At 41.6% G+C, this 27,570-nt stretch overlaps 2 protein-coding genes across 3 annotated transcripts in view; one reads left to right on the forward strand and one right to left on the reverse strand.

Annotated features, from left to right (window-relative positions):
• Positions 1–12,019, forward strand: part of GRIP1 (glutamate receptor interacting protein 1) — a 199,836-nt gene extending 187,817 nt beyond the window's left edge. For both annotated transcript variants that reach the window (XM_065743300.1, XM_065743301.1), the window contains 5 exons: positions 1,950–2,061; positions 2,204–2,248; positions 4,818–5,051; positions 9,797–9,943; positions 11,577–12,019. In XM_065743300.1, coding sequence (XP_065599372.1) covers positions 1,950–2,061; positions 2,204–2,248; positions 4,818–5,051; positions 9,797–9,943; positions 11,577–11,807 — 769 coding nt within the window. In that variant the 3' untranslated portion in view covers positions 11,808–12,019. The remainder of the gene's footprint in view (positions 1–1,949; positions 2,062–2,203; positions 2,249–4,817; positions 5,052–9,796; positions 9,944–11,576) is intronic.
• A 1,117-nt stretch (positions 12,020–13,136) lies between these two features.
• Positions 13,137–26,790, reverse strand: HELB (DNA helicase B). The gene is made up of 14 exons (XM_065740902.1): positions 26,622–26,790; positions 25,060–25,431; positions 23,195–23,418; positions 21,313–22,185; positions 20,493–20,664; positions 19,539–19,680; positions 19,138–19,268; positions 18,070–18,154; positions 17,048–17,107; positions 16,307–16,511; positions 15,385–15,519; positions 14,730–15,179; positions 14,123–14,213; positions 13,137–13,984 (listed from the first exon to the last, which is right to left on the reverse strand). The coding sequence occupies exons 1-13, from the start codon at positions 26,788–26,790 to the stop codon at positions 14,124–14,126; spliced, it is 3,108 nt and encodes a 1,035-aa protein (XP_065596974.1). The 3' UTR covers positions 13,137–13,984; position 14,123.
• Positions 26,791–27,570: the final 780 nt, after the last annotated feature.

The following is a 27,570-nucleotide window of genomic DNA, read 5'->3' on the forward strand; positions in this document are numbered from 1 at the left end:
CCATAGGCGCTTGTGGCTTCATATCTGTCCCAGTACCCTCAGCATGTTTGTGTTTCTAAATTCCTGATGGCTCTTCGAATGAGCATTAGAAAGACAGATTTATTTGCTACAGTTCAAACAATATTTCATGTGACACAGAACCAATCATCTCTCAGATTTGTTTCAGGAAAAAAATATATTTCGGAAGCTCTTTTTTTCTGATGCAGTTGCTTGACTACAAATCAGCTTATTAATGTGGCTATAGTAGAGATGAAAACGCTGAGTATTTCACATGCCAGATGAGAGATGAGAAAAAGCATCCATATTTCACATGGAGATGAGAGTTGGAAAAAGCAGAAGAGGAGGTGAGGGCAGGGAGAAGAACTGTTCCAGACAAAAAGATGCCCAGGCTTACAGGCATTATAATTTCAGATTTCACAGAAGTTAGAGAAGGAATGGACCTCCTGTTCTAGGAAATCCAGTCTTCGCTGGATAGACATATAAACCTGTTCATTAATTCAAGTTCTGTTTTATGCTACAATATTACTATCCAATATAAAGAAATGTATTAGATAAAGTAGTTGATGTTCAGCATTAGCCATTAGACTAACTACTTAGGTTGATTGAAAGAGCTATTTTCAGACGTCAAGGATCTTTCTAAAATCATGTCTTAAATACTTTCTTATCTTGCCTGGGAGGAATTGCTTCTGTGATCCGAGTAGGTATACTCACCACTGCTGTATCAGTTGCAATATCTTAGAGGAGACACTGATGCTAGATGGAGAATCATTGCAATAGGAGTTCGAAATGGCTGACCATTGTCTGCTTGAATGATTGTAGCTGTAAGAAAGCATCTCTGAGGCAGAGTATTGTGTGTGTGAAGCATTCAAGCTATTGTCGGTTGTGCTGGGCAGTTCCCTCATTTAAAAGCTATTACGTTAACAGTGTTACATTCATGCTATTCTCAGTAGTACACTGTTTGTCGAGCAAGGCCTCAGATGCTTCCATAATAGCGTTTGCTCTGTTAAGCAGCACTAGCTGCAGTCCATGGGTAGCTGCTCCAAAGTAAAAGCTTGCTGCCACCAAAAGGCTGAATTCTCATTCTTCCCTCCCCTGTACTCCCCCTCAGCCTTTCAGCAGCTTCCTCCCTTGCAGCAGCTTTGATGCTTGTGTGAACCTTCATTGAGCTGACCTCCTCTGCTAAGGCAGCAAAAAACTCCTGCTTCCTGCCCTCACACACACGCACTGTGGCGGTGTTGCTTTGGGCTGTGTTTCTGCAGTCAGAGTTGGCATTTTTGTCAGACCTCTCTTACTGGGCAACTTTCCTAAGCATCGCTGTCCCTAATGGCTCGCACCAGAGTGCTAGTAATAATGCTTCAGTGTTTTCATGAAACACCAGGGAGCTAGGTCTCCACGCAAGCCAGTTGCATCCCTGGAGGTTTCTCTGTGTTTGTGTATAAGATTACTGGAGCAGTTTCTATTACGGCACTCAGGTGGGGTTAAATTGATTATAAGTGCAGCTTAGACTGAAGGAATCAGTGAAAACACCACTGTCCCTCTTTTGCAAAATGCTGTTTGCCAAAATGAGAGCTCTTTTCCTATTTCCCTGAAAGAAGTCTGTGAGGTCAAAAGGTTTCATTACTGCTGCACAGAGCAGCTCTGCCCTGGTTCATTTGTTAATTTGCATAGAGAGGACCCAGTTTCAGATCAGTAGAAATGAATGTGTTCAGCTGTTCTTGAAATCCATACGTCTCCTTCCTGAACAACACCCTGCTCAGATCCCGCCAGCTGCTCGTGACTGCCGGGTGATGGGAGGACCTGGCTGCCATGTGCTCTGCATGCCCACCCACTCCTGCCTACCTACCGTAATGTTCTGTCATTCAACTTGCAATCTGTGGCAAGTCACATGTGTAAAATATATTTTCAAGGGAAAACAATCCATCTTTTTTAACCTGTCATTGTAAATCTAGCTTCACAGGTACCCATGATAACACCGAGGCTGACCAGGAGGAAAACTTCTGGTCTCAGGCTCTGGAGGATTTAGAGACCTGTGGCCAGTCAGGAATTCTGAGGGAACTAGAGGTAGAACAATCTTAACCTTTCTTTCCAATTATAGAGAAATATAATGGTTTTGGTTTGGTTTACGTTTATTTTATTTTCTCCTTTTTTTTCTTTTTGCACTAATCGCACCGATTCATTTAAAAGCTTTAACCCCTCTCCACAGGACAAGGCTGACAGGCGTCTGTGTTTGAGAAACATGACTCTCTTGGTACCTACCCTTTACGTTTCTCTTTTTGCTTGTGCAGCTGCCTCCCCCATCCCTAACCAGAGCTATTTTCTTTTACTCAACGCAACTGAAATTCTATGAACGTGTTCACCCCAGAGCTTTTGACTTGTAGCTTCTGCTGTGCATCCCACTGATGCTGTTTGCACAGGCAGCAAATGGTGCAGAACTTCCTAAGTGGGCATAGCCTCCCTGCGGCAGCGCATCGCATTCTCTTGCAGCCGCTTGATGCAGCTTTTCTTAGCATGCTGTAGGTTGTCTTTTAAACGGAGACTTAATTTGATTAAGACGAACATAAAAGAAAATAGTCTGACTGAGTTGTTTAGTGCAGCCTTACCACTCTGAACTAAAAAAAAAAACCCAACCTGCTAACGTGAGAAATGTTTGTCACGCAGAAGTTTCTCCACTATGCAACTTATCTTATCCTGAAATTAATTGCACATCTAACCATAATTCATGGCAGTTGTGTGGGGGGGTGAGGCAAGGGGACAGAGGCAGAGCAACTTTGAGTCTTTATTTTTCTAATCACCTTTACTCGAAGTTCTCTAATTCAAACAATTAAGATTATGCTGGCACTGAAAGCTGAGGAATGAAAAGTCCTAAAATATTTTCTTTTATGTTCTTTTGAATTCCTGGAGCTGCAAAACTGGCAGAATCTCATTTTCGTTTTTATGTCATTGAAGCCCTTTAGCAGCCAGGAGGAATGTGAATGGCATAACTGAGTGAAAGTTTTTTAGTCCAGATTAATTTACTCCTTCAGATTTATGGCTTCTGTATTGCATGTATGGATAGCAAAATGTGATTCTCGTGTATTTGTTATTGCAAACCAGAGAAAAGTAGGAGAAAATGTTATATGGGTTTAATTCCATCGTTAGATATGGTTTGGTACTGCAGGCTTCTCATGCAGTTTTCAATATTCAGAGCACAATAAAAGGAGATGGAAGTAAGTAATTTAGAGATGGAAATAGATCATTCAGTATTCAGTTTCTTCAGCACGTTGAGTTTTCCTCAGCCTTTTACAAAGGCAGCCCCACTCCATTTTACAAAAGCGAAATTCAGAACCATAGATGCTGTAACATTAATAGCATCGCTTTCTTGCACAGCTCACAGATCTGAAAAGAAAGCAAGACTCATTCAGCGTGACAGGGAGCTGAGAATGGCGATGCCTCTGTTTTATGAAGCACTGTCACATAGTCAAGGACTCCTTCTCATTTTTCATTCCAAGGTCTTCAGCCAAACAGCAAAAATCCTGTTTTTTTCCCAAGTCCTCTAGCTGCTTTGCTCCATCAGAGAGTAATGTTAGTCATTAGTGAGTACAAAAGAGACTGTTAAAATACTGTAGATTATCTCATAGTGAAAGTAGTACTGGAGCTGGTAGAAAGACGAGTGATAAGCATGGTCACTAGTGTCAGAAGCAAACTCCTTTGCCTTTTTTTTCCCATTTTTTTCTCATTTTCAAGCAGGCTGTCTGCATCCTCTCCCACTCAGATTTCAGCCTGTGGCCTGAACTCGTAGTTTCCCTTTTTGCATGTCCGTCAGTGCCAGGGAGAATAAACCAGAAATTCCATGTACCCCACCCCAGCAGCAGGCTGCAGCCCTTTTATGGTGACTGTGCCAAAGCACTGTTTACCTCCCGTGCCCTGAAGAAGGAGTTGTTTCACAGTGGGTACTTTTGGTGTCAGTCCATTCCACCCAGTGGCTGAGGTGACTTCTGTTGTCTTCTCTCGACACCCATCCCTGGAGGTTCTCAAGGCCAGGCTGGCTGGGGCCCTGGGCACCACGATGCAGTGGCTAGCAGCACTGCCTTTGGCAGGGGGTTAGAACTGGGTGAGCTTGAAGGTTCCTCCCAGCCCAAGCTATTCTATGATTCTAAGATTTCACGCTTTGCACATCCTTTCATCTAACATGAAGGTTAGCTTTCACTGAGACTAAAAGCAGCAGCGAGACAGGAGCTGGTGTCTCTGAAGTGCTAGTGCTAGCTGAGGTAGTTTCTCCTGCAATATGCATGTTGTGCATAATTTCTTTCAAGCAGTGAGCATACCTACACTGAGTTTCCCCAGGCTGGGATGGTATCCAGGTGCTGGCTCTGCCAGCACTGGCTCTAGAGCTGCCTTCACATTCTGCTGACTTTACTAGTTTTTTAATAAACCTCACACTCACAGTCTGTCTTGTGAATACTTGCCTATAGATCCATTTCCAACAAGTATAATTAGGCTGCAACTTAAATGTCATTTTATTTACATGTAAAATCAGTCCAGTCTGCCAGGGGACTAGCTTACCTGCACAGCCATTCCAGTGCTCAGTATTTTAGTTGAAAATGCCATCTGAGAACGTTTGCCTATGGGGTTCTGTTATTCTTGTTGTGTTTTGTTGTGGTCCTTTATTTTATAGTGACTTGCAAGCGGATTGAACATCTGTCCTCTTGCCTTTTGCTGTGCCCTGAGTGATTGTGTTTTAACAAAGAATAGTTAAGTTTTTCCTACTGCTGTGAATTAACCACTTACTTAAACCACATTCTGTGTTAATAAAATTAACCTGTTCGTTAATGCTCTAGGCCACAATTATGTCAGGAAGTACACTGAGTTTGAATCATGAGAACCCACAGCCTCGTAGCCAGCTGGGAAGACAAGCCAGCTTCCAGGAAAGAAGCACTGTAAGGCCACATTACAGTCAAGCTTCTCGTAGCAACACATTGCCATCAGATGTGGGGAGAAAGTCCATGGTTATGAGAAAATTTAAGCAAGAAATGAAAGAAATCATGTCACCAACTCCTGTGGAGTTACACAAGGTCTGTAATTTTTCTTCTGACAGTTTTGAAATAATATATTCAGCATAGGGAATCTAATTATATGGCAGTACAGTAAGCACTTTGTATAATGACTCCACAGATGTAATTCTGGGGCCGTGCATAATAGTTCTTACAAAGACATTAATGATATATCCTTGTGGGGAAGGCAAACAAATAAGACACATCCTTGTCTACCATTATCTTCTTTTACAACAAATCCTCAAAAGGGACTGCTCTTTCGCAAGGAGGAACCACTGGTAATTTGAATTGACAATACCAATAACTCATCTCTGCAGAATGCGTTCATTAAGAAACCAAAGTTTAATTTCTAGAAAATACATTTCTTTGGAAAAGTACTCAGGAGGGATTTGGGGCTCCCGTTGGTCCTTCTTCAAATTAACACTAATTTTGAATCAAATATATGATACTCAATGTACACAGTACAGAATCCTTCAAATTAACTGTTGCTTCACTTCTCTTTGTAATTCCTTTGTTCTAAGAAGGATAAAAACTTTACGCAACTTTTCACTGCTCAAGACTTGTTGAAAACATGTGGTAATATTAAGGTGGCTTCACACCCCAAGGAGGTAATGGATAAAGCATCTTTAGATCTGCACAGCAAACGCTGTGCTGGTTGAAGTCGTAAATCCAGTAAGGCCATAACAGCAACCAGTATCCAGAACTCTGGGGAACATTACAGTGCTGTTCTCCTTGATGGGAACGAGCGTCCCATCTCATACACCATCTTCCTCCTCAAGGTCTGAGATTTTCCCAGAAAGGGGACAAAAGCACGGAGGCAGTTCTGTAAGAGGTCACATGTTGTCACTCTCAGGGGAGTCGGTTTGCATTCTGTTCACTGTGGGTCTGAGTGAGTTCAGTTCATAATTCATTCCGTGTAGTGAGGTAAGGTCTCACTGAGTATGTGCTAAGTGAATACTTGCAGAAGATATTGGAGAGTAGAACTCAGATATGGACAGGGAATAAATTGCCTGTGTAAGCAGTCAATAGGATGTATTGTGATAGTTTTAAGCTACTTGTATTTCCAACTTGACGTGAAGAAATTAATGGGGTTGGTTGCTGTGCTCCGTTTTCCCAAGTGGAAATTAAATGTGAGATAGAAGACAAATCTATGCCAGCAGGCACTTCATGGTGTTCTCACACTCAGCAAAGATACTGTTTTCTTCTATGAATTATAAAACCACTCTGTCATGACTGATAAAACAAATGCTTTGCTGGAGAGGGGGAGTCAGATTTTTACTAATGAATCGGTACTGTTTTACAGCTGCTAACTGGGCAGTAAAAAAAATGCCATCTTTTAAGAAAAATAGCTCTCAGTGACTGGATCTTATGGTCCAGTTCACCCAAATGTGCTTATTCCCTTATGTTGATGCATACAGGTTAACCTAAGCATCATGGGCTGGTTTTGTATTCATGCCAATATTAGTAAGTTCTTATTGGTTCTTGTATGTGTCTATGACTTTCTCTCCCCACCTTAATGTTTATGTTAGACCTCTAGTTTAACTTGAATAACCTGTTCAGTTTCTATTTCTTTGGAAAACTTGTCCAATTAGAGTTTTCCAAAACAGCTGCGATGCCGTAGGAATGACTCTGAATTCACTGCCAAAGGAATTCATTAAGTATTTTTTGCAGCAGGTCTTTGCTGGCAAATGTGCTCTGCCCTCTGCAGGCGAATGTCCCAGTGTGTCAGGTAAAAGAGTAAGGCTGGATAAATGTCCTTAGGCTAAAAACACAAATGAGTAACTGTAAGGGAGCAGCGGGCTGAGCAGATGACATTACCAGCCTGTCCTTCTCAGGTGCATCCATGTCAGAAAGATAACACGGCCCTGAAAATTATTTTGCTTAATGCTGTAAAATTTGCAGTGATTTTACCTGAACTCACCACTATTTCTTGCACTGCATTCAGCAAATACTTATTTTAATAGTTTTTGTCCTGAGGAAGCTAGTGTTGAGATAATTGTCAAACAGATCTGTTATGATCTTTGTTCTAGATGGTTTAATCAGTAATAATTTAGCTGGATACCGTATTACTGTATCGGTACCCAAATTTAATTTACGCCTCTCATTGATTTTATCTACTTAGGTAAGTGTATAGATGACTGTTGTTCTTAAAATCATAGCAGACCAGTTTTAAGTTTCCCAGAGCACGCGTTCCTCTGAGATCAAAAATACGCACCAGACATAAAAGAATTTTTCAGCAGCATTGCTGCAAGTCAGCATTAACCTAACACTGCCGTTGGTTAATATCTCTCAGTAGCTAATCTGTGCAAGATGTAGGAATTTAAATTAAACATTTTCCCATGTATCTGAGAGGGAGGAGAGACACAGAAACAAACTCCAAACCTGTAACCCCCTGTTCAAAATTTGTAACTATTTAATTGCTTATGAAATATGCATTACATTTCCATTTCAGCTTTTCTTTTTTCCCTTAGGCTTCTGATGCAAATTTAGAAGTCTAACAAATCATCTACAACCGAGATTTTGCTGTTGAGATCAAAACTTCCAAACAGTTGCAATGAGGAGTACGAATAGGACAGCAAGATTTAGGTGTTGCTTGAGTTACCTGCGGTCTCACACCCTTCAGACAGGCTGCATTAGTGGCAAGTGAGGATGAGAAAGCTGTGTGGGAAGGCTTTGCCCTCACCCGTTATTAAATAAAAATCAGGCACTGATTTTACTGAGGGATTTTCTTTCAGAAATATACGGCGCCCTAAAAGGAAGTAGCTCCAATATTATAACCTGTAATATGCTCTCTGCAGATGACTAGCACCTGCAAAGTGTGACAGCTGTCAAATACACAGCAGTGTTCGACTGCAACCTCATCCCTTGAATAAATAACCATCAGTTTTGTTAATTTCCAAGTTCCTGTTAAACCAGTCCAAAGTCAAAAAAATATAGCCACGAGGGAAGCAGTTTTTAAACACTCCTTTATGAGCTGTAGATCTGAAGAACCAGAGAAATTAGGTAATATTTTGACACTCAGCCTTCCAGAATCACATCCTGTCCACTGTGTCGTGGCTTTGGTAGGGTCTGGACTGTAACAGACTGCCTAGTTCAGGATCTGAAAGATAAAGCAATTGCTTTAATAGACCGTGGAGTCCCCTTCACTGGAGATTTCAAGAAGCAGGACACATCTCTCAGAAATGGGTTAGATGCAGTTTGATGCTACCTTAAAGCAAGAATGCGGCCTAGATGGCTTCAGGTGGTTTCATATGGTCCAGAAGTTGTTGATCTGAGGTTGAATCCTGCTCCACTTAATGCCCTTGTCTTAAGAAAAAGGAAGGGAAAGAGAAAAGGAATGAGTGGGAAGTTCCTTTTTTAAAGAGGTGGTTTTTTTGGTTGTTGCTTTTGGTTCATCTTCCTGTCACGTTGGTCTTATGGCACTTTCAGGGATACCTCAGATCAAGCCCATGTTAGACATGCTGTGATATGGCAACCAAACGTCTGTTCTCAGCCTGGTTGAAGCACTGTTAATATACCACTGAAGCAGGGTATATTCAAGAAAAGTGCCAGGAGCTTGGAAAGAACACAACTGTCTGTGCCCTTTGTTTATCTGACCGAACCTTTCACTTCTGTTTTGAGGCAGCTTTTTCCTTGCTTATCTCTCCACAATGGTGGTTAAGGCAGGGTGTCAGAAGCTTTCTGGGACAGCATCAGCCAGCGTGGTGCCCAGCCTTGCTGTGCCTTGGCATTCCTCTGTGAAACACTGACCGAGTGCGGGGCAGCCTCCTCTGAGCTCAGTTCTGACCTGGCCTTAAGCAGGAGACTGAGCTGGAGGCTTCCCAAGTCTCCCCCAGTTGGAAAGATTGTGTGATTCAGAAACACAAGAGAGGAATTCAGTGTTGTGGAGATGGCTCGGGACCAGGAGTGATCAGAGGGGCCAGATCCTGCTTCTCGCTAGGGATGGCATTAGTGGCTGGCACACGTGAGAGGTTGCAGCACGTGGAGCATTGCTGGTAGCAAGCCATTATGAAGTTAGCCCTCCATACTATTGTTTTGCTAAGATATGATTTGAAGCATTATTTTGAATCCAAGGTGAAATAATAAGAGCATGATTTTGGCTACATGACCACATCAGCACACACTTTCTGACAGCATCAGTGTGTCAGTCAGAGGCCACACCACATGAACGTTTAGAAAACCTCATTCTCCTAACAGTTGTAGCTTCTGTGTCCTACTTTTGAATGGCTGTCTCTTGCCCGTGTAACTAACATATCTATGCTGGCATCACGCAATTGCTTGTCTTCAGAATACCCTTCCTGCAGTGTCTTTCTGTGGGAGCTGTGTGTGTGTGTTCTTAAAAGGTTGCATTGTAACTCTTATACTGAGCACTGCTGGGACTGGACCTCACAGGGTTGAGCATCGCCTGGTGAAAAAGAACACTGAGAGGGCTGAAGGTGCCTGTGGTATTTTGGGAGATATGACACAGGTTTAGTTTAGGCCAAGTCTTTGTTACTGCACGTTGGCCTTCACCGTAGAGATGCCAAGTCACGTTATCAGCTCTCACAGCCTTGCAGTTGAGTTTCTTGGTGGCAGTTAATCTATTCCCCATCATGCTGATGTAAAAATGGGGCCAACTCTCATGTATAACTAGAACTACCAAATAGTAGGTAAGTAAGTAACCACTGTAATGTGAAATAAACCTAGGAAGATCTGCCTAGTGCTTGTAGAAATGTGGGAAAACTTTCTTTTCCCCACCATATCATTTTGTCGAATTACCTCCGCAGGTAACTTTGTACAAGGACTCTGATGGAGAAGACTTTGGGTTCAGTGTCTCAGATGGTTTACTGGAAAAAGGAGTGTATGTTAAAAACATTCGGCCAGCTGGCCCTGGTGATCTGGGTGGTTTAAAACCGTATGACAGACTTCTGCAGGTAACGTTTTTTGTCACCACTCAGGCTTAGTGGTGACATGACATAAAGTGTCCACTTTGGTGTTTGAGTGTCATCTGTGTGCACAGGTGTGAGTGCATACAGGACTGTGTAACACTGTGTTAGGACTTCAGTTGGAACTGCTTTATTATCTACGAGAGCTGCTCGGAAAGTAATGCCTCCTATTTTATTGTGTTGGCCCATGACGTCAGAGTTGGGTGGTGGTGGTACAGCAGAAGAGGCTGAACATTGCTGCCAGTATTGCTGCATGTTATTGCTGTTCAATAGATGGCAGCAGAGGGGTGGTCTGATGCAATGGTGTCTGACGTGGAAGGGTGGATGGAGCAAAGGTGTGAAATTGAATTCCTCCGTATGGAAAAAATGGCATCCATTGAGATACATCAGCACTTGCTGAATGCTTATAGAGAGCAGACAGTGAATGTGAGCATAGATAGGCAGTGAGTGGTGTGTTTCAAAAGTGACAGTAACATGAAAAGCAAACCACGCTCTGGAGGGCCATGCACAACTGTCACACCATGAAGTTATGAGTGTTGTGATGAGCTCATCTGCACAAACCAGTGGACTACGACCAGAGAACTGCGTACAGAGCCGAGTATCGGCTTCAGTGCATTGGAAGCAATGGTGGCAATGCTGGAGTATCACAAACTTTGTGCAGGGTGGGTCCCACAAATGCTCGCACAGGAGCAGCAGGAGCACCTTATACAAGTTTGTCAAGACCTATTGAACCAAGAGAGAGCTGAAGGTGACAGCATTCCGAGCTGGACTCAAAATGGCAGTCCGTGGTGTGGCAATGTGAATTCCCCACCGAAGAAAGCGTTCAAGACTCAGTGGTGTGAAGTGATGGGTCTTTTGGGACTGCAGAGGAGTGGTCCTTCTGGATTTCCTGGAACCCAGACAGACCAGCAACTCTGACTGCTGCATCATGATGCTGAATAAGCTGAAGGCTGCAACTTCCAGTCAGGCCAGAGAAGAAGCAACCTTTCTCTTGCATTGCAATAACACCAGGCCCCGTGGCCAGCCTGAGGACCGCTGAAGCACACTGCCAGTCTTGACTGGACTGTCCTACCACACTCACCAGATTTGGTGCTTTCTGACATCCGTCTGTTTGGGCTGAGGAAAGATGGACTTCATGGGTTAACCTTTTCCTAGCAACAGTGCTGTCATAGCAGCTGTGAAACAGTGGGTCACATCTGCTGGAACAGATTTTTACAAGCACAGCATGGAGGCTCTTGTTCACTTCTGGTGAAAATGCACAGATAAAGGTGTCAACTACACGGAAAAACGGTGTTTTGTAGCAGAGAATCTGCTTGATCAAATAGTGCTGCTGTTCTATGTCTGTTGCAGTTTCTGTAGAAATAAATAGGAGGCATTACTTCCAGAGCAAACACTCTACGTTGCTTACTGCACTTTTGATAAGGAGTGGTATTCTTGTTTTGTACGTCTGCTGAGAAAGGATGTGGGGGAAATGGGGGAAAAAAAAAAAAGATCCTGATTCTCTGTGTCACGTGGTGCCAGGTTGGAGTATCTAACCCAACCTTCACAGTCTCATGGGTGAATCTGTTTCTCTTGTGATGTCCTTAAAACGCTAACCGAAATCAATCTTCTGATCGCTCAGGTCAACCACGTTCGTACCAGGGACTTTGACTGCTGTCTGGTTGTGCCCCTCATCGCAGAGTCTGGCAATAAGCTGGAACTGGTCATCAGCAGAAACCCACTGGCATCTCAGAAAGGAAGCTCAGACCAACAGCCTTCAGCAAGCGGGGAGTGGAGCGATCAGAATAATGCCTTTCTTCTGCAGACAGAGCACGTGAACGCAGAGACACGGGATCCCACAAATACGTTATAGCAGAAAATCATTTTAGTGGGACGTTTGGTAATGGAAGACAATTATGGTGCTAAATCCCTTTAGGATTTCTCTGAGGATAAGCTCAGACACAGTATAGCACTAAAAAGCACAGGAGGTCAGTCTGTCCGTCTCAAGGCTTATATTAATTCACGATCACTTTTTAAAACGTTGAATTCTTCGTTAGGTCATTCCATTCTAAACAACCTACCATTAGCAGTAAGGGCCTTTTGTTTTATTTTTATTTTTTCCCAAAACAGGAAAGTGGGGAGATGTTCACACGTGGTATAAACGAAATGGCCCTTTCCCTTCAGCAGCAGCAGCTGTTTGAGGGGAGAAGGTGTCCGGGTGCACATGATTTTTGAAAGCATTCTATTGGGAAGTCGGTGTCTGCTGGCTGCACCCTGTGCTCCTGTTAGAAGCCCAGCGCTGTCACTACGGGGCCCTGCACTGTGCTGCCAGGCAGAGGACACGCTGCAGACAAAGCACGGGTTTGGTGCTTGAAGGGCATGTTTGTAGGAAGCTGCAGCACGTGGTGAACATGCCTCCCCAGCGACTGTGATGAATTTTATTAGCACGTTATGTGATTATTCCCTATGCAATGAAATATTTAATGATGGGTCTTGCAACCTGCGAGGCTTTTTAAGTAGAGACTTTTTTTTTAGTGGGATTAAAAACCTCTGAAGGAGGATTACTGACGAGTAAAACTGAAACGAGTTCAGACGAATTAGGAAGGTTTGAAAAGAAAACTGATTTTTTAAAACAACAGCGCTGGAAGATTGATATAAAAGGTCTTTAATGATCCATAAACCTGTTTGTTTCTACTGTTCTACGTGAGCTTTTTAAGCCTAATGATTTCTTGAGGGGACCAGCGTCCCATTTAAAATGCTTTGTTCTCAGCCTTCTTTATGATAAACATCCCCCCTACGACACGTTTTTAGAATTTAAAACTGTAAATATATTTTACAAACATCACAGATTCTCTCCTCTCCCCTCAAGCAATAAAATACTGCCAGTTGCTTTATACGCTCACCAGCAGCTGCTTCGGTTTATTCCAGTATTCAAGTTGTTATTGGTAATTATTGTTCTTGGTGAATATAAAGATACCGGGTTTGTACATTTGTAGAGTCACCACATCCAAGCAATCACCCCACAGAGCTGTTTCTGGTCATTTTAAACTGTTCCCTGTATCCCTGTTGCTGTTTCCAATCCATGAACGAGCTCACCTGCCCCACGCACACAGCCACGTCTCATTTATATTTCAGCACTGCCACGAAAGGTCAGAGGAACATTCAATGCTGAATCATGTAAAAAAAAAATGAAGTCCATAAGTCACTTACTTAAATACGTATTTTTATTTGTAACAAATAAGTATTAAACTGTAAAGTATTTTTGTACAAATTTAATACTTTAATAGCATGATATTTATCGTCTATGTATGTTTTTTTGAAATTCAAACCGTTGCAAATATTTGTATGGGAAAAAAACTGTATAAATTGAAATAAACTGTGATTTAAGGACATTAAGAAAAGTCGCATGGTTCTACTTTGTGTTTTTTCCTCATGTCGGGAGGAAACAAAGTGTAAGCAAGCCCTACAAACCTTAGTGCAATTGGCCTGAGGTCTGAGTAACCATTCAGCCCATTGCAATTCATCAAGTCATGCAATGCAACAAAAAAGAAGTGGCAGTGTTGGAATGTTACTCCCGTTTCCAAGGTCATTAGCAGCTCAAAAGCAGCAACAGCAAATCTTGCATTGCTCTTGAGTTCTAAGCAGGAAAAGGTTGCTGTGTCACTGATTGCACCTTTTGTTTCTCATCTGAACCAGATTAAAATTCACAAACCATCAAAGCTTAATGCCCATAGTTCTGCCACCTTAGAGAAGCCTGAGTTCCTGTTTGTAAACTGTTATTGTTCTGGCTGAAGAGCAGATTGCAGCTTTTGGCACAACCATAGATTCCAAGCAGTAGTGCAGCTTTAGGAGATACAGGTACAGCTGTATGGCTGTGGCTGGAGTGCTCCAACAGAAGAATGTCTGTGTATTATTCAGGTGAACTTCTGGATCCTGAGAGCTCCTTCTTCAGGAAAATAAAAGACTGAAATGATTTCTGGTGACTAACACCAGGGAATCTTCTACTAAAAACAGATCACTGGAAATATGAAAGGCTTGTTCTAAAATACGCTGTTCCAAAGAGAAAATGCAATCTTTAATTGGCTTATGAAAAGGCTTTTGAAAGTCATGTGTGCAGCCAGCTTCTCCTTTCCAGAAACCTTAAACAAAACAGATGTGTTCATGAAGAAGACAGTTAATGGTACGTACGTCAGCTTTTGAAAAGCTTCCTGGGAGTTACATGCTCCAAAGTTAGGCTCCTGAGTCTGGTGGTCCCAAGTGGGGAGTTTTTCCCTAATGGCTGTCGAAGCAAAAAACCAAAGAGATTGTCAGAGTTTGAACCAGAACTAAAAACAGTAACCAAAAACAGCTTCAAAAAACCAAAGCTCTACACCCGTGGCAGCTCTCAGAAATTAGGTACAGGAAAATTAAAACATCTGATAGGCATCTATTTTACCCACTGGAGTATTTGACTATTTGAAAAGTACCTGCACTGCAGCAATGACACTGCATATAAATAATAAATTCTGTACATAAATAATAAATTCAGCTCCTAACAGCTGAATTCTGTGCAGGAAGAATAAGGCTACTCAACAGATCGCTGCAATCAGCAACACCATCTATAAACGGACTGCTATTAGATGGTAACTTCTTCATTAGCCACATCCTAACTCTGCCCATGTTGAAAAGTGTTAAGAAGCAAAACCATCGTAACAGTATCCAGGGGGCTTCTTGCAGCAGTGACAGAACAGAGAGTTCGCTTTAAGCTTTCAAATATTTGAACTTCAAATACTTTAAAAAGAAAGGAGATACTTACAGAGGAATTTTTCATGGCATCCTCAGAATCTTCTGCATGACTCTGTTGTCTTTTATATGGACTTATCTGCTGCAAATTACTCATCTGCTCTTTGCTGAGATCTGTTGACCCCTCTTGCTTAATCCCATCAGTTCCAGGTTCACATGAGTCAGCAACGCCTTGAGTTAAAGAAACAGGCTGAGTCCCAGGTTCCTGGCTCTGCCAGCTCTTAGTCAGGGGAGATGATGTTTGTGTCAGCCAGTTGTTTGTTTTCCCAATCGCCTCTCTCAAGAACCTCTGCAGGCGAGTTTTTCTGGGAATGTTATTGTTAGTGACTGCTTTCCTGAGGTGCATCTCTTCAGCAATGACGTAGACACGGCAGCGTCCTCTGGTCACAGCTGTGTACACGTGTTGCCAGTGCTGACGGCCTGGATTGCCAACCACATAGACAACCGTTTTTACCTCAGAACCCTGAAATATGTTTAAGAATGCCTTACCAAAGGAAGATCTCCAGTAAGGAATAAAAAAAAGAAAAAGGATAGCTTCCAACAACAGGGAGCTTGGAGATATCTATCCTGCATTCAAAGAATTTTAGTTGCTTCGAGACTTTCAAGTGAAAATAAAGTGCCTCAGCAAGAAAAAATCACCTGATAGCTGTTTTGCTTCGTTTTTTTACCTGAAATGTGTGAATAGTTCTGGCCCACGCGTGCTTTATATGACAGAGCTTCTTCAGAGCCTTATAGCTCACAGTGTACGTGGAGCCGTATGTGCTGCTGATGGTCAATAAACGCTGTTTATTAATTTCTACATCCTAAAGAAACAGCATAAGAGCACTCAGTGGTGCAATGTCAACCAGATGAAACAGTTTCAGAAGACACTAAGCCCAAGAGATCACTATCATCCACTGACCACGTTCAAGGAAAATGCCTGCACTGTAAAGGGCCTACCCCAGAACCAAAAAGATCCAGTAAATGGAGTTTTAATACCCAGAAAACAAAGATTATCCCAAGACTAGAAGAAATGTGACCAGTAAACCCAATTAACCATGTGTTAACACACACGGAGACAAGCCTGCTCTCTTCCACCAGAACCCACACAGCCCTTGCTTCCCATGCACAAATACTGATGCATTCAGAGGATCCTTCGCTGTGTCAACTCACTCAACCCAGGAGAAATATACAGGGTTTTGTACTGGTGTGATTTTTTTGTCAGCTTAGTTTTCTGCTGGGGAGAAGTCAGGCTGCAACATCAGCCTTATTCTCCACCTAAGACTCTTTCTACCTTCATCAGAAAGACTACACATTTCATTTACAACACATTTACAGTGTCTATTTATAGAATTTAGGACAAAAAAACGAACTCATAGTGCTGAACAAGAGCAAACCAACTGAAACACACTTTACAAAAATACCAGAGATACATTTGCAATTCCATTGCAAGTCTGCCTCTTTCTTGTAAGGGGGTATCATTTCACAGCAGTTTATCAGAACAACCAAATATCTATTACAGACTAAATTTTTCAAGTGAAAATTGCACCGTTCTGGGGACTCAAAAAGGACTGGATTGGTTACCAACATGTATTTGCAGCAACAACCTACCTGTGTTATGAAAAATATATCTCCATTGCACAGTCGTTTGCCCTCCTCAGTAGTCTCTGTACTGAGGGTGGTTTCTCCATTTCTGCCTTTACAGTGATCAGGATCCCATCCAATACCAGGCTGTGGTAAGAGATCCTTGAGGTATGTATTTCTCATGCAGGAAATCTTGTCATCAACTTGAAATACAAGTCGTCTTTTATGGTCTCTAGGTCAGAGAAAGGAAACATCAGAAACGTATTTACTCCATATGCATCTACCATCAGTCAGTACTTCTACTCTTTCCCCTCTCTGTACCTGAGCCAGCATAAAAAATCTTACTTATATTCAAAACAGTGAACACAACTCACATCCAAAAGGTGTTTCTCAAACTTCTTTCAAACAGCCAAACACCAAAATGCTGCTCCCAAATGCATTTCAGAACTGATTTAGAAATAACACAGTGGGAAAAATAATTAACCCTTTTTTCAGAGTTGTTTTTTTGTCAAATTTATTTACTTAGCCATAACTCAAATCTTGGAATTCTTTGACAATTGCAATGAAAGGCGATTTATCTTCTCGCTTTTCAAAGTCTAGAATGAAATTAAAAGACCTATCAAAGAAATTTAATGACCCCTACAATAAATAATCAGGTCTAGATGCTAACAAAAACGTTTCCAAATTTCCTTTTAAGTTGTTGGCCTGGTTGTGAAACAAAAACCAAGTGAGACTCCGCAAGGTGAAAACTGCCAAGCAGTGGCTTACCTGGTTAAATGGTTTGAGTAGTGTTGGCAGCAAAGTTCATTTATTAGATCGCAATCTTGCCTACCACAGAAAACAAGAACATGGAAAAGTCATGATGTGCTTAAAGGATGGGAAACATGAAACAATTACATGTAATGCCACATGGTTATAATTAGAAAGCAATGGAGAAAGTCCATCTCAGCTGTGACGTTCTTCCACCATCAACTGAAAACAATCACTGTTCAGAGTTTGAAGATAAAGTAGTAAAGATACAGTTTTTTTCAAATATAGAAAGTGATGTCTTTTAATGCATACCTAGATGAGCACGATTCACTGTTGACATAAAGAATAAAACTGAAGAAAAACTAAAGCCTAGGTAAAATATTTTTGGCAGTGGGTGTAATCTTCTGTAGCCAGAAGATTAGCTCATTTTATACATTTGCTTTTTAAAAACATCTTAACTTTTAATTGCAGAATTTTACATGCAGATTATGTACTTAAAAATACATTACAGAAGAATCATTACTAATAGCCTCCTACTTGAATGCAGACAGGAGAGATAAAACTGATTTCAGAGTTGTTTGGTGCTGACAACAAACAGGTGAACTAGTTAAGATGCTTACATCAGTTCATTTGCACACCAGCAACCTGCGAGTTGTATTTTTAATTGCTGAGGAAAGGTACTTCATGAATAAAAACAAAAGAACACCGCATTGTTGCTGACATGACAGTGAGGCTCTGGTAGGACCTACTGCAAAAGCTCACTGTTTACATCCATCCTTTGTTTACTTAATGCAGCCAGGACAGATGAACATAAACACAAAAGCAAAAACAGTGGTGTAAAACAACATGAAGCTTACAGGAAAACCCAGCAAGTTTCCATGAAGAGAATGGGGCCAAGCTTAAGAAAAGACAGCTGGTCTTTTTCTCTCTACCTGTTTCTGTGACATTACCACCAGTCTTTCCAGCTCAACACATTCATTTGTTTTTAGACAGTGGCTGCTGGCAAGGATTTTTCAGTGCTCGCCTATGTGCCCTTTTACCTTCTGAAAGCAATGAACTGCGACTGTCTGGCATCCTGCAATCCTGGTCCTTCTTTAAGTAGAGCCTTTATGGCAGCTTGCAAATCTGATTTAGAAGACATAAAAGATAAAGACGAAGAACAAACAATTTAAGGAAGAAAAACGTAATTCAGTATGAAATTGCCTTATTTCTTGTTTCAGCACCATTTCTACTTGATAAATGCACAATGCTTAAAGTATATTTACATATACATACACGCACACATACATCCTCTCCTCAAAAAGCATCATGCAGTTACCCAATGCAAAAATGGAAGATGAGTGATACAAGACATAAATTCTTATTTCTCTAGTAAGTAGCTGCATAGGTGGTATTTCATGCAAAATAAGGTTTTTATACAGTGCATGAAAGTGTGCACAGAACACCTTAAAACCAGAGCACTATAGATTTAGCTTTCACAGAAGAAATCTATTTTTATTACTCTGTTAGCTCAGTAAGTTGCTAGAGCAAGAAGAGGTGGTAATGTTCTCACTATTTTCTCTTTTCCAAATTGCAAACTTAAGATTTTTATGTGTATGAAGTAGAAGACCCTCAAATCACCTTTCCAATAAGGGTCAAAAAAACCCAACAAAACAGTGAGCTACCTTGCCCCAAAACATTCTGAATGAAATACTGGCATCTCCTTCACTCCCAGTTTCCTAACTTGATTCTAGAGCTGGGAGCATGTGCCTGTCCCAGCAGACCACCCCGTGACAGTGGGTGATTACCCAAAGGCTCCTGGAATATGTAGTCCCCAAGGTTTGTCAGCTACAGCCACAACATGAAAAGACAATTCTATTTCATGGCAGCGACAGAAGCTGTATTACACCCAACCTGAAACCTAACTGGTGAGCTGGAGCTCTACAGCACATCCTTTGCACCTAGGAGTTTTGCTGTGTGTGCTTACAGGAGGCAAAAGTCAAGAGTATAAGTCTAGCATTAACACCATACTCAAAACAAAAGAAGACTATAAGCTCCCAAAAACGTTAATTCCAGCCGAACAGTCTATGTTCTACCAAAGAGATCACAAATTGAATGTACACACGTACTATCAGCAGCCCCATCAGAAGGCAAAGCAATCAAAATGAATTTCTTCCCAGGGCTTGGCATTGGCAGCTCTTTACTCCAACCAGAAAATTTCAGCACCTCATCAAATTCGGGAAGCTTCCGGAGCGAGATTCTGGACCACAGCAGAGGAGGTAAACAGAAAAGAAATATTGTTTCCAGTTAAAGTATTCCACTGGCCTGAAGTTCATCATTTATAAATGTTTGCTTGTATGCTATACAATACATACTGACATGCAATAAATCCTAACATGTACAGCACATATGGATATACATAATAAAGTTGAATAAGAAACTGTAACAAGCAGTGCTACAGATTTTTGAGGCACCTGAGGGCAGGTAAGGGACTGCAAGAATGCTTTCAACACCCATAAAGAAATCCTACCTTGTTGCATTATCTACAATGAGTTGTGATTCAGCTCTGTGATTAGTTCGTAGTTCCACAGAAAGGCCTCTTGATTTTAGACTATTAAAGATATCAGCTAGCATGTTGCCAGGCTCTATGCTCGGTAGCTGTCTAGTGTCACCTAAACAGAATGTCAGTTAGTATTTGTGAGGAGCAGCAGAACATCTGCAAAACCAACCAACAAACAAAAAAAAAACATATTGGAAAGAAACAATCAGAGAAATACTGAAATACTCAACCCTTGACATAGTGTGACACTTAGGAATCACAAGCATCCTCAGTACAATGCATGTGAAATGAACCTATCCAATGTCTGGAGAATCAGCCTGAGGTGTAATTTAAATCTTGCACTTTCCCCATTCAGCAGTACCAAAAGAGCGGGTGCAAATCACTCTGACCATGACCACGATCACATCTTGTCCAAACACGTTTTGAAAGTTACCCATTCAAAAATGACATATAAATGGTGTGCCAAAAAACAAAACAAAAATAAAAACAACACTGTAAGAAAATTGTCATTTTATACTTGTTTTCCTTCTGAATCAAAACTGATCCTGACATTACAGACCTCATGCAACCTGTCTCCTAATATCTGATTCATAATATCTGCTTTAAATTCTTTGCAACTCCTGCAGCCAGTTGCAAGGTGTAATAAGCCACCACATGGAAGTCGTAATACCTTCAGAATCAGACAAAACACTGCTGAACAGATAACAGACACTGATCCTTCCGTACTGACAGTTGAGTTGGAAAACTGTTGGAGTCCAATCAAACTAAGCTGACTTCATGCAGGAGCAGAAATAGCCAAGGAGAGACCAATGTAACCTTCTGGGCTTTTATATTAGTGAGATTAGTTGCAGCTCTGATATTTGTACAGTATTTTGTATATTTTTAAATATCGTCTATTCCTAATTGTTAATTTTTTCCACTTACCTAGAATAATAAGTTTGGCAAGCTGAGCATGCTCACATAAGAGTCTTAAAACTAAACTAAGAATGTGTACAGACACCAAGCTTCCTTCATCCACAATCAGAACTGTCACAGTAGAAAACTTCCACGGCACTTCCTTTTCAGTCTGCCTCCATGACTTATAACTATAGATGATCTAGAAATAAATTGAAATAAATCATGCTCTGGCACTAATCAGCTGTGAACTGTCTTATAAAGATAGCCATAGTGTGATATATTCTAATCCTGTGTTTAGAGCTACTATCTTCAGTTCTGAGCTAAACTTTTTTGGCACCTTTTATGACCTTAGACAACAGAGACTTCAGTTTATTAACAAACAGTTGGCTTTCTAAAAAAGTTTCACAGTACTTATCCATAGGTAGGAAAACTGTGTAAATAAAATTCATCTCATCACTCAACCCCAGGCTACTCATCTCCTCACATATGTTCAGGCAATTGGGAAACAGATATGCCAGCTAAGGAGGTGTTTCTGTTCTTACAACAGAATCAGACTATCAAGCTGTATGAAAAAAAGAGGAGCTAAAAAGACCAGATACCCCAGAAAGGCACATATTTGATATGTGTAAAAGTGAAAAAAGTTACAGCAAACAATCCAAATATCTGATTTATGATTTCCCAAAATGTTAATGCTGATTTTCAGATGCTGACCAGCTGCACATAAGCAATATCCTAATAGCTAAAAACTCCTAAGGAAACTTCCCTAAGAAGCTTTCTTCCAAAACATGAATCAACAGACACAATAAGTCTTTTATAACACCATTAAAAAAGAGAAAAAGATCCTCACCTGATGCAGAGTGTGTGCAGGAAGCTTGGTTTTCTCACTCAAAAGGCTTGCTGCCCTCCCTGTAGGTGCAGTAAGTAGAACATTCAAGGGATTTTTTGTGCAAGTATTCTCTGACTCCCAATGACGATCAGAAGTATCCCACTCCTCAGATACATCCATGTCTTCTTCAAAGTCCTTAGAAGCAGCTTCCACTTCTTTTTCTATCTGCTTTAAGTGCCGAAAAAGGCAGCTAACAATTGTACTCTTCCCACAGCCTCCTTTCCCACTTATGATTGTGACAGGATTAGAACAAATCTTTTCTATAGCAATCACCTGATCTAGGTCTACTTCTGCTTTACTTTGGGTATGAGATGTAGACACCGCTTCCCTTTCAGGGAACTGATCTTCACAGTGATGACTGTCTGGGTTATCTTCCTTCAGATGTTCCACTTCATGAGCCTGGAGACCATTCAATTCACTATCTACAACTTCCCTTGACATCTCAGAAGGGTTCAGTATCTTTCTCACATCAACATCTAGTTGCCACGAGCATTTTGACAGAAGATCACCGACATACATCGCAATGTCTTTTTCAGATTTGTAAAGATGAGGCAGAAACACTAGTGTCTTCTCCCTAATCACTATATTCTCATCTTTCAGAAATTCCAGAGATTGCCAAGCATCCTCAATGGGCATGTATTCAGATACAAAACGAGTTAATTCGTCTTGATCCTCATAAGTGTGTCCCATTTCTCTGCAGTGTTTCTTGAGTTTATTATACAGAATCAAAGCATTCTTCTGCAAGTCAGGAATCTTCCAGAGGAGATGTTCACATTGACAGAAGGCATCCCACGTTGCCTCACAGTAAGAAAGCTTCAGCTCCCTATAGGTAATCTTCTCCCCCAAAAGAACAAAAGGAAACAGTCATTTCAGATATATTATTGTCACTCTCGCTGAGTAATATTCCTCTGAGTAAATTAAATTTGTAACTCAGAGAGTGGAATTCTATACAAACACATTTATTTTTCACAATGTACACTGTGCTTTTCAAGCTACATGATAGCAAGGCATTTCAAAAAAACATCGTATGTGTGATAATTCTTCTCCAGTTCTTCTCACCATACTGTGTAGACACAAAACTTCAGAAATCAAAAATCTTGGCCAGAAACTGCCTGTTACAGAGAACCTGTCTGCACCTAATTACCATGATTTCAAGTAAATATGCAAACAATTGTAGGGACAGAATGCAGGTAAAGCATTAACGTGAACGCTCAATCTGATTTTGAGTGTCACAATATTTCAAGGAATCCCTAACTATCAAGCTTTAGCTCACATCTGAAGTAGATGTGCACTAAGGCAAGGTGCAGTGGCAAAGCTGCACAGCAAGTGTAGCTGGTGTCAGTAAAGGAAACCAAGAAGGTAAAAGACGACCTCAAGTCCCATAACATTAAAAAGAAGAATACCACCAGACCAGATGACCTCTTACAGCATAACTTAGCTATCTTGCTATAAAAGCATGGTCTTGTTCTACACATTAAGAACAGAAAAATTCCACTTGCTGGTATAAACTTGGAAAGCAGATATGAGAATTTTGCACTGTTTGTACTTGAAAAGTTCTCGCTTTTGGCCTGATTACCTCAGGTATTTAATTTTCTATTTCTTATTGAAAAGACTAAGCAAAACACTGTAACATGACTACTTTTAACATCTTGTCACACTGACTAACCTTAGAATAACTGAAAAAAAATTACTCAAATTGAGTAAATCATTCAGTTCAAAATGAACCAAGCTTACTTCCCAGAATGGCCAGCTAATAAACTCAACTTAACCAAAAAAGAGTACTGTATTCTAAGGAAGATAAAATGTAACCAACACATTTTTTACTACTTTTAACACTACTTACCCTGCTGAATCCAAGTTTCCATGGCTGATTTTTTAATATCTCATCCAATTTTGCTAGTATCTCATCTTCAAAATGTACTGTCTCACCACCCATATCATCATTTGCAGTCTTTCTTTGCCAGCACATCGTATCCAAAAGAGAGCAAAAATGGCGTGGCAGAAGAGTAGGCAAGAATTCCAGTATCATGGGGTAAGTCAAGGCTACCAACACTGCCTTCCCTGCAACTGCATGCACCATACACCAAGAAAATTAGAAGCAATATGCAAAAATGTTTGCAAAGATAATTCAAACTGATTCTGGCTTTATCCTTCTGCCTCCCCTATATCCAAAGCATCTCTAATTTCTTGCCGTTTCTTACTCTTTGTAAGCCTTTTCAAATTCTTTTTTAAGCCTGTTCTCTCTCAACTGCCTTTGGAAAAGAAGTGAACAGATAAAAACTAAAGCTCAGTGTAACTCATTCGGAAAATGCGTATCATACATTTGGTTTAAACTGCATGCTCAATGGCATCTTGTAGAAAATCAGTTCAGACCTCAGCAGGCCATTTCCATACATGTGTACAGAAGAATGTTTAAAATCCAAAACAGGAAAAAAAAAAGGCTTCTAAATCAGATCAGCACAGAAACTTAGGAAAGCCAGTGGGAAACAGTCTTCTCAGTGGCCTCAAGCTATCACTTCACGACTTGAACAATGAACTACAATGGTAGCAACATGACATATGGGGTGGGGCAGCAGTTGCTTCTGTTGCTCAAATACAGAGAAAAAATAAAGTTTAATTTGTAGCAAAGTAATGCAATTCAGCTATTAGGGAAAATCTGCCAACTGCAAAAAACAGAGAAAGGTATACTTATGCTCACTGTGCAATCTTTTTCACGAAGTACCAATGTATTAAACAATCAGAAGCGATCCATATATCCCATGACAACTCAAGCAGAGTTCTAGATCACAGTTCTGTAGTTCAGAAACTAGATCAGAGTTCCAATCAGTATATAGGCATATAGTATATATATATACATAGTATATATATATATATAGTATATACCTTTGCAGTCATGGAAAGATGGGAAGTCTGTAAGCAGTGCAAAGAACCTACCATTACAAAAACAGAACAAAACATCCACAGAATTGTGAAAATCTTCCTCTCTTTACACACATATTTGGAGAAAAGTCAGCTCAGGACTAACAGAAGCTATGGACTCTCCTGTCTCACATGACCTGACCTTCAGAACTGTTACCTCCAACTTATGGCCCAGTAACCAAGTAGAGGAAGACTTCACTGACTTGCACACAGTGGTAATAATTGTGACATGACTGTACACATTAATGAGCTACTGCTCAATTTAAAAGACCTCCTCCAACTCAGAGAGCGCAGTCCCATGCTACTGCTGATAGCTAAAAGGTTCTGTACAGCACCACACCAGGACTGCCTGTGTCTACATTACTAACGTAGTAAAATGGAAATAGATCATTAGTGCAGAACATAAGTTAGTGCTGAAGACGTGCCTCAGGTACCTTGACTTTCCATACTGCAGTGTACTTTATTTCAAACCAGTTACAGTCTGGTCCCACAGAATGAGTGCCTGTTAGTGGCTTGAGTATTTTATGTGTGCAGCCAGAACACATAAGCTGAATCACAGCATCGACACAGAGAGAATGGATGCCTGCTTCAGAAGCACGCTACCAATTCAGCCACTAACACTCATACACCAACACTGTTCCCACCAGGATCCTCAGTAGGCCTGAACTATCTCCATCTGAAGACACTCCAGTGTTTCCTCACTTTACCCCCCAGATACATCACCATGCTGATGGTTCAAATTCACTCATTAGCTTACAAATCTCTCAAAATATCACATGATATACCTACCTGATTTCCAAATGTAGTATAAGATATCAAAATCCTTAGTGTCTCCTGGTTTCTTCCCTGTTGATAAGTGTGAAACTTGGAACTGTTTTAGTTTTTCTTCAAGATTTCCAAAACTCAGTGTACAGTTGGCAGGAAGCCAAGCAAAGAACTTCTCTTGAAAATACTCTGGTACTCCACATTCCTTGAGAAAGAGTGAGAAGACCTGTCGGTTGTTGTCTTCTATACCAGTCCGTAGAAAATAGGATGGATATCCTTGCACAAAGTACTTTGACCCCCCTTTCTTAACTTTAACATTAACTGTCCACCAGGGGCCAACTAATGGAAAACGTCCAACTACTTCATACTCCTTTCTGGAGCTCTCTTGTATAACAGCTGAAACGTTAAGAAGAAAAATAAATCCACTGTTACTGCTAGTCGTGAAAAAATAATAGTTAAGTTTAATTGGAAGAGTCTTCTTTACAACTGAATGTCCTGGGTTGGAAGGGACCTCAAAGATCATCTACTTCCAATCCCTGCTGCAGGCAAGGGTGCTACTCACTAAATTGGACACTAGATCAGGCTGTCCAATAAGACTATTTTTATCTTTTGCACAGTAAATTACTGAAACAGAAGAATCACAGGTTTTCCTAAAATTCCTAAAGTGTTTAAAAACAAAAGTACAACCAACATTAGAAACAACTACTAAAATGGCTTCTCTAGGTGTGAGAACAACAAAAATAAGTGGTATGAATTTTTTTTTCTGATCAATTAAAGATGATAACATACAGTTTAACATCTAACTTCATATGCCAAGACAGTTTGAAATTCTGGACAAGCTTGTCACAAAGCACTGTATAGCAATAGGAGTAGAGGGGATGGCTTCAAGTTGTGCCAGGGGAAATTTGGGTTGGACATTAGGAGACAGTTCTCTGAAAGAGAAGTCAGGTGCTGGAATGAGCTCCAGGGAGGTGGTGGAGTCACTGACCCTGGTGGTATTCAAGGAACGTCTAGATGTTGTACTGAGGGACATGGTTTAGTGGGAAATACTTGGTGGTAGGTAATTCTACGATTCTGTGATTCTACATATCACGGTGTCTGCATGCTCTCTGCATGTATTTGTATGCCAAATACTTCCTGCATGTCAAACAACCAGAACTGCATGCAGCCACCAGCTTAAAACAACCGCACCACTTGGTGAGCTCCTCCTTCCACCCTCACTCCCTCAGACTGTGCGTGGGGACGCAGCACCGTCACCAGAACACAGCCAGCACTGACACTTTAGGACAAATTTCCATTTATTTTCCTCCTTGCTGCTAGCAATGCTTTAAACAATTCAGGGATTTAAAAAAAAAAAACGTCTAGTGGGAAGGAGCTGCTCTGATGTACACCTGTAGGAGCAGCAGACCTAGAGAGGGCTATTATTAAGTATTATCAAGCCGGGCCCAAGCAGCGGGGGCTGCTCGCGCTGGCCCCGCACCGCCGCCATGCCGGAGCCGGGCCCGCCGCTCCCGGTCCCCGATGCAGCCCGGCGGGAACACCGCGCCCGGCAGCCCCGCAGCCCCGCTCCCGTTCCCTCCCCTCACCGGCTCGGCGCGGGGGCAGGGCGGCCGCCAGCTCCCTCCCGGAAGCCTCCAGCAGCGCGGCCTCTGCCAAGTGCGGCTCCTCCTCGGCCTCTTCGTCCTCCTCCTCCTCCGAGCCCTCGGCCGCCCGCCGCGGCGGCAGCAACACACCGCGCAGCTCCGCCGCCGCCATGTCGCGCCGCGGAGCGGAACGGGGCGGGAACAGCCGGCCCTTCTCCCCTCCTTGCGGCGGTCACGGCGGTAGAAGACCTGCTCACACCAGCAGGAAATCCTCGCGTTCCCCAGAGGGAGCGGCTGTTGTACGAAGTTGTAAACAAATCGCCGCTGGTTCCTCTCTGGGCAATTGTGTCAGTGCCTCACTTTAAAAGACTTTTTCTTCGGTTTGTGTCACCTGCTGCTGAGCAGGTCACCGTGTACATTTTGCTGCAACTCTAAAAACCAACGCAACCAGCCAACTAACTTCTCCATTTCTTCCTCCCTACAAAACGGTGGGGTCTCCAGCTCCGTCACACACCGTCCCTCTATGGTTCTCTGCCACCTCCCCGTTTCTGGAAACGCTGCCTATGTTACTGTGCCAAGCACTGTTTAAGAAAAGGAAGAGATCTGTAAATACAACTTAAGATTTTAAAAACTCGCGGCAAGTCATGCAAAAGTTGCCTTGAAATAGTCCTTTCTGATTCCTGTCCAAGTCAACTTTAAACAATTGCTTTCTTTTCCCAGCCTGAATTCACAGGTAATGAAATAACTCACTATGTGCAGGCTGAGAACAAGTGACCTATGGAAGGGGGACAAGAGAAGGGACAGTGACATTCAAGTTCATTTAAACAGTTCTAAGCAATAGTTCAGGGAAGTGCTGAGCAGTGTCATGCAGTATTGGTGGTTTAAAGTATTTCGTCCTATGTGAAAGTGAAACTGCATGTCTGAGTGTCCCAACAAATGGAAATACCATAAC

This window comes from Cyrtonyx montezumae, unplaced genomic scaffold (assembly GCF_038088225.1).
Source record: "Cyrtonyx montezumae isolate F1298 unplaced genomic scaffold, pur_monq_1.0 scaffold_3, whole genome shotgun sequence".
In the NCBI taxonomy this organism is placed as follows: domain Eukaryota; kingdom Metazoa; phylum Chordata; class Aves; order Galliformes; family Odontophoridae; genus Cyrtonyx; species Cyrtonyx montezumae.